Raw genomic sequence first — 8,052 nt, forward strand, 5'->3', positions numbered from 1 at the left:
AAGTCGGAAAATTGAAAAATTGGGTCGGTCGGTCGGTCGGATATTTTTTATTTTTTATTTTAAGAGAAATACAAATCAACCCGAGGTTCAAAGTCGCCACTTATCCCCGGGGGACCCTGGGGATCAAACAACGGCCCTATATCGTTAATTTTAAGAGGAAACACATTTTTACTGATTAAAATGGCGAGTTTTTAATATTTGGGCCTATTAAAAAAACAAGACTCGATATTTCATATATTTCGGTCGGTCGCTGAGGGCAACAAAACGTTTTTTTTTTTGTTTTTTTTTGGCCTAATAAAATTGAAAACATCTGTACATGATCCTGGTACGGATTGTACAGTCTCGCTTACCACATCGGATCACATAGTTTTTTTGTCGACGAGGGCGCTACGACTGGACAATTGGCGATACAGCTGAGGCGCTTTAGAGGGCATGAACAATGAATCATGAACTATGGGAGATATACTCAATGGTAAAATTTACGTGCAAAACGTTCATTTATGATTTTAAATCTCAATTAACGTGCTCACTTATGATCAAAATAGTGACATTTACAACAGCTCGATTTCCATAAAAAAAAACGATTTGTAGAAAAAGTTCAGAACTCGTTCCTTCTTTCGAAAACAATGTTTGTTTAAAAAAAAGTGCAATTATAATTTTTCATATTTGAGAGCTTGTGTAGAATAAAGACCGACAAAGACTTATTTCCAGACTTTGCCACATGTACTCCTGTTGTCACGTTGGTTAGCATGTTAAAGTCAGCATGGTAGGGAGTGGACTTCTAAACACATGTCTAACGTTACAACACTAGTCTTCCGAGGGACATTTTCTGTACAATTATAGCCCGTACCAGTGCTATATCCACGCGACCGCTATCCGTGAAATATCTAGATACTGCACCATCACCATCACCTCGTTCATGTTACTTCACCCAATTTTGAAGTGACTTACACTGCAAGCAGAAGCATTGGTTGCTGGCTTCAAAGCTCGCAACTCCGAGATCAAATACTTTAGTCTACCAGGAATTTGATTCGCTCGGTCGGATTTCATGGTGTAGTAATAAATATTCATTGATAATGCAGAGTAACTCGTCTCCCTGCTGCAATAAGTTTATATGCAAATGTAAATAGAAGCAAACCAAAAACGTTTGGACACCAGGCTGTAAACTTGACACAGCCAATCATTCGAACGCTAGGTGGTCATTATAAACTCCCAGTTAGTTTTATTTCATAATAAGTGTAGTATGGGTGATAAATATAAAAAATAAAGGATCAAAATCTACAGATTCAAGGAGTTTCGTACGAACCCAAGATTGTATTCATCCCTGGTTGGGGCTAATCTGCACTGGCTCGGAAGGTTGTAAATGATTAGCTAGTTTGAATTTGCATAACAATACTTACTGACAATGAACGTGCATTCAACGCCACAAGTTTTTTTGTTTTTTTAGCCAATCAGAATTCATCTTCCGAGCCAGTGCAGATCAGCCGCCTGGTTGACGTGTTGTAAGCCTAAACTTGTATAGTAAAGATACGTGTCACATTAGAGTGACACTATAGTACACCATACACATTCTAAAACTTCCATATTATTTTTAAAAGTTTCAAAAGATTTAATTTATTTAAAAAAATATTTGTAAATACACGTTTGCAGCGCTGAAAATTGCACATTATTAAAAATGAAGTTGAAAATACAAAACTTAGGTAATCTTAACAATGCAAGATACAGGGGTCATAATTGGTATTAGGTCACGTTATCAGTACATGACTGGTGGAATATCATAATGTCCCGTCATTGGTCTTAGTTGGGATGACGTAAGGGGAGAGCAATAACTTGGAAGCGGTGGTGCACATGTTCTCGACGCAGACGACGCAACGCTAACTGGCGGATACGAGCTCGTTGGAATCTGGTACGGAGACGACATTTGACTGTGTGGTGATGAGAGTCTAACTGTCGTCATTGGCGTCGGTTGCTGGGGCAACATGGATGGAGAAGACACCATGCTAGAAAGACCAGGATGTGATGGGTACTGCATAGGGTAGGGGTACACTCCAACGTGGTGAGGAACGTCGTCGCCATCTTTCTTCTGTCGCTTCCACTTCATACGACGGTTTTGAAACCAGGTTTTGACCTTAAAAAAACAAGAATAGAGTGAATAACGTGGTTCTCAATAATACTTGCACAGCTCAACTTGAGATTATTATTTTCCTTATATCACCATTTCAAATTCACAGATAGCAAACTTACTTGTGTGTCAGTGAGCCCTATTGATTCGGCAAATTCCACTCGCTCTGTGGCCGAAAGATACTTCTGAAGACGGAATCTCTTCTCCAATAGACCAATCTGTTCGTTGGTAAACGCAGTACGTGCCTTTTTCCGACGTGGATTTGAGTCGCTTCCATCAGAGCTCGTCTCAGATACTAGAAAGAATAAAGAAGGAAAACTCGATTAGTTCAGAATTTAATCGTGCATTTTTGATGGAAGCCATGGCGCAAACCATTGTAACTTGGAGGTTATTTGATTCAACACGTGGCGTGGTACGTGTACTAGTACACAGAGAATATCTCTTATCGACTGGAAACATTGTTGGAATATTCTACTTACCAGATGGTGAACTGACTGAGCTGTCAGATATTCCTACAACATCAATTGGTTCTTGTTTGCAATGAATGCCTATCTGAAACATGGTTGGATTGGATGTCATCGGAACAGCTTGCTGGCTATGGTGTGATGTCGCAACTGTTGTGTTAATTCCCATACTGGTCATTGGCATGGTTCTGTTTTGTGCCAGGAGCATTGCAACTTCAAAGTCATTCGACGATTTCTTCATAATTTGAGATGGGAGTCCGGAATGGTTGTCACTGCTTCTGTTTTGCACCATGTTAGAAGCTATCGAACTATGAGGTGTGTCGTTAGAAAGCAGACCAGTGAGTGACGATATGCGTGGAAATACCAATCTTATAAAGGTCATCGACTCTATTGTTTTAACCCTAATTTGCAATTTAAATGAGTGGTCGGTAGGTGGTGAAATTTGACGTACAGAGTGGAACATTCCATTCATTCAGCTGTACCCCTATCCAAACCTGTTAATTGCCCGGGAAGTCACATCGGAGGGCGATTCGCACATTTCCCTTTTGTGCAAAGACTACTGGTACAGGTACCAGACCTGTCAGTGTAAACAATAATTTTATTAGCGATTTTTTAAAAACCCTTTACACTTTTTATGAGTACAAATGTTTTTTTATTTAAATTCTAATTGAAGTTTTTAATCATTAACCCTTGTTTGCGAAGAATAGTACTTGATAAAAAACACCTGAGATTGCATGCACAGTTTTAATTTGAGTTTTCGAAGTGAATCAATATAATTACATCACTGAACGATACAATTTTGAAGAGTATTGCTTCTACGATGTCATCGACATTTCACTGAAATATGTTCACATATTTATTCATATAGTTGTAAAATGTTCTGGTGCTCAGATGATTGATGACAAAAAATGGCCGTAACTATCGTGGTCGAGACTAGAGTGTGACACCCGTTCATGTACTACACATTCGTGAGTGGATTCCACTCTTCATCTAGAATACTACGAACAACGCAATTAAGGTAATTGATTGTGAATTGTAATTGTTCTATTTAAGCAAATTATTTGTAATTGTATATATCAATGACATGTAACAGTCCGATATGAAATATGTTGGGACCGCAGTACAGCCGTTATTGTTTCCTGCGATTGTCTTGGGGAGAGACAAAAATATGAATATATTTCAACTGAAATATTGGTAGGCACTTGCAATAGTTATCTGCCATGAGAACCGAGGTCTGATATTCAAACGTATCTCGTTATTTTTGATACTACATATTCTCAAACTATTTTCACCAAATCTGAAGTCTTTGTTGAATGGTATTACTTGCCAATTGATGTCTTGCTAGTCTTTCCTAGCCCTCCGTTACAAGTGTTAATGGATCAATCCCCCGCGTACGTGATTGCGGCTATTGTAAGGAAGTGCGTATCACTTCTCTTATTCGTATTGTGGTTTATTGTCTTATTTCTTATTGTCTACCAAACTAACTCCGGTATCACCATAATAGACGCTGACGTAATATGTCACACGACAAAGTTGATGCAGTAACAAAACAAAAAACTGAAATGAAATCTTTTAAGTAACACACAATAATTGCTTTTCCGGGCTGCACAATACAACAAACAAATCCGGTGTGTGGTCGTTTCGGTCCGCAAGTCTTGAACTCGGACTTTGGCGGCATATTTTGTATAATTTTCATTTGTACATTTTCCGCCATGTATAATCGAAGTATGACTGGTAGTTGGATTTTGTCTGCACTATCACGCTATACGCATACAACAGATCTAACAAATTAAAACATTGTAATGTTTCATCTGTTGAATAACGTAATTAGAAAGGGTTAATTTAATTTGATAGATTTGGGTAATTCTTGTTAATGATTATCAATCACGTTGTTGATGGCCATTTAGTTAATAATTGATTCGATTATTTGATTCTAAAACCTAGTATTCCAGTAAATATTTGTAGAGTGAAATATATCATGAGTCATCAGCTTTTCGTGACGTAATATAAGTTTTAATGACACTTCTGTATTTTAGAAAATTGCGTTGGTAATTTACTACATGTACCAGGATCACGGCGAACATATACACGTGAGCGCCCTCTATAGGTTGTTGAAGTTCACCCGTGTTTGACACCAGCGCTATTGCGGAAGGATAACGTATGAACGATACTTTGCGATTATTGAATCGATATTGAGATCGATTTACATGTATTGGCCTCGCTCGGGGTCTATATACAGTTATTTGCCTCGGTATCGATTGGAGTCCATATACAGGTAAATCAAATTAACGAACTCAAGGGAGGCCATAGTAACACGCATTCCGAGTATGTCATCAGTTTGCATCCTAACATTCGATGCTATTGTTCTGGTTTATAATTAGGTTAAATATAATAATTAAAATGAACATCCTAGTTGTCAATTTTCCGCACTGCGGATAGGAGTGTAGATCTCCGTCCCTCGTCGCTTGTTCAAGTTGGCAATTCAGTAATGTTGATGTGAGTGACGAATACGCTGCGTTAAGAAATTGTCAGCGACGCAAACATACAAGAGTCCGATATGGTAATCGAGCTCTGGTCTTTAAAGTCATATAAGCGAGCAACAATTTAAGCGCCCGGATACCATGACAACATCACAACGTATGGTGCATCTATTTCGATGAAGAACGTTCATTTATTTTACATTTTATTGAATTTTATTACAAAATAAACCAACCAACCACAGTAACGTTTCAACCGAATAGTCCGGCATACAACAGATCTATCAAATTAAAATATCGTAATGTTTCATCGTTTAAATTTGGGAAGAGACAAAAAATATGGATATATTTCAACTTAAATATGAAACGTACCAGATTATGGTAGACAATAGTAATGTTTATCTGCCGTGAGAATCGAGGTCTGATATTCAAAGTTGTATAAGAAAACAATTTCCGAAAACAAAAGTATCTCGTTATTTTTGATACTATATATTCTCAAACTATTTTCACCAAATCTGAAGTCTTTGTTGAATGGTATTACTTGCCAATTGATGTCTTGCTAGTCTTTCCTAGCCCTCCGTTACAAGTGTTAATGGATCAATCCCCCGCGTACGTGATTGCGGCTATTGTAAGGAAGTGCGTATCACTTCTCTTATTCGTATTGTGGTTTATTGTCTTATTTCTTATTGTCTACCAAACAAACTCCGGTATTACCATAATAGACGCTGACGTAATATGTCACACGACAAAGTTGATGCAGTAACAAAACAAAAACTGAAATGAAATCTTTTAAGTAACACACAATAATTGCTTTTCCGGGCTGCACAATACAACAAACAAATCCGGTGTGTGGTCGTTTCGGTCCGCAAGTCTTGAACTCGGACTTTGGCGGCATATTTTGTATAATTTTCATTTGTACATTTTCCGCCATGTATAATCGAAGTATGACTGGTAGTTGAATTTTGTCTGCGCTATCACCATAATGTCGACATGACAACTTTGTACATGAGAAAATAGAATTGAATAATTTAATATTTTAAATAAAATTATAATTAATTGGTTTAAATATTTGTTTCATATGGTGCATTTTGTCGATGAAGAACGTTCATTTGTGTTACTTTTTATTGAATTTCATTACAAAATAACGAACCAACCGGCACACTAACGTTTCGACCTAAAAGTCCGGCATACAACAGATCTAACAAATTAAAACATTATAATGTTTCATCTTTTGAATAACCTAATTAGAAAGGGGCTAATTTAATTTGATAGATTTGGGTAATTCTTGTTAATGATTATCAATCACGTTGTTGATGGCCATTTAGTTAATAATTGATTCGATTATTTGATTCTAAAACCTAGTATTCCAGTAAATATTTGTAGAGTGAAATATATCATGAGTCATCAGCTTTTCGTGACGTAATATAAGTTTTAATGACACTTCTGTATTTTAGAAAATTGCGTTGGTAATTTACTACATGTACCAGGATCACGGCGAACATATACACATATACACGTATAGATTGTTGAAGTTCATTCGTGTTTGACACCAGCGCTATTGCGGAAGGATAACGTATGAACGATACTTTGCGATTATTAAATCGATATTGAGATCGATTTACATGTATTGGCCTCGCTCGGGGTCTATATACAGTTATTTGCCTCGGTATCGATTGGAGTCTATATACAGTTAAATCAAATTAACGAACTCAAGGGAGGCCATAGTAACACACATTCCGAGTATGCCATCAGTTTGCATCCTAACATTCGATGCTATTGTTCTGGTTTTTAATTAGATTTATTATAATAATTAAAATGAACATCCTAGTTGTCAATTTTCCGCACTGCGGATAGGAGTGTAGATCTCCGTCCCTCGTCGCTTGTTCAAGTTGGCAATTCAGTAATGTTGATGTGAGTGACGAATACGCTGCGTTAAGAAATTGTCAGCGAGCGACGCAAACATACAAGAGTCCGATATGGTAATCGAGCTCTGCTCTTTAAAGTCATATAAGCGACAACGATCCAAGCGCCTCTGGTACCATGACAACATAACAACGGCACATTGCCATTTTAAAAATAAATTAAAACCATGGATATGTTCACCATAATTTAGCAAACTTATGTTACGTAACGAGACAGACAGGGACGTTATTTAAAGGCACCAACGTCCCTGTGATGACTATTCCACACACTTCCCGTTTCTCAGAGAATTGCTCTGTCCATCTGGAATTCTATGAACAATACTATTAATGTAATTGATTATGAGCGGTAATTGTTTTGTTCAAGCAAATTATTTGTAAAATTGTATATGCAATTGTCTTGGGAAGAGACAAAAATATGGATATATTTCAACTGAAATATGAAACATACCAGATTATGATAGACATTGTAATATTTATCTGTCGTGAGAATTGATCTCTGATCTTCAAAGCTGTATAAGAAAACAATTTCCGAAAACAAAAGTATCTCGTTATTTTTGATACTACATATTCTCAAACTATTTTCACCAAATCTGAAGTCTTTGTTGAATGGTATTACTTGCCAATTGATGTCTTGATAGTCAATCCCCCGCGTACGTGACTGCGGCTATTGTAAGGAAGTGCGTATCACTTCTCTTATTCGTATTGTGGTTTATTGTCTTATTTCTTATTATCTACCAAACTAACTCCGGTATCACCATTATAGGCGTGTCGCATACGACTTATTTACCACTTCCGTGTCACTGAGAATGTTCTAGAACCGTACTGTGTCTGGGTGGAATATTCTATATTTTTTAGAAAATGGTTGACTAGGTAATAGAACACTGTAGGAGGCAATAGAAGGTAATGGAACATTCTCGAAATTTGTAGTAAGTTCCAGACTCATTATGTATGCTGATGTAATGGTCTATTTATAGACAGTGGGGGTATATATAGGGGAGTTGTTCAGCACTGAGTTCAGACCGGAGATCTCGTTGAATTGCATTGGAGTTTAAGTATCTAGTTATTGG

The 8,052-nt window shown here is 37.1% G+C and overlaps 1 protein-coding gene across 1 annotated transcript; it reads right to left on the minus strand.

Moving 5' to 3' along the window:
- Window positions 1-1,588: 1,588 nt before the first annotated feature.
- On the minus strand, window positions 1,589-2,918 carry Vent1 (vent 1 transcription factor). Its single transcript, NM_001168018.1, is given in 3 exon segments — window positions 1,589-2,128; window positions 2,245-2,417; window positions 2,602-2,918. Coding segments are annotated over 3 exon segments (825 nt in total). The 5' UTR covers window positions 2,879-2,918; the 3' UTR covers window positions 1,589-1,753.
- Window positions 2,919-8,052: the final 5,134 nt, after the last annotated feature.

Source organism: Saccoglossus kowalevskii, chromosome 10, assembly GCF_978046115.1.
Source record: "Saccoglossus kowalevskii chromosome 10, keSacKowa6.1, whole genome shotgun sequence".
In the NCBI taxonomy this organism is placed as follows: Eukaryota; Metazoa; Hemichordata; class Enteropneusta; family Harrimaniidae; genus Saccoglossus; species Saccoglossus kowalevskii.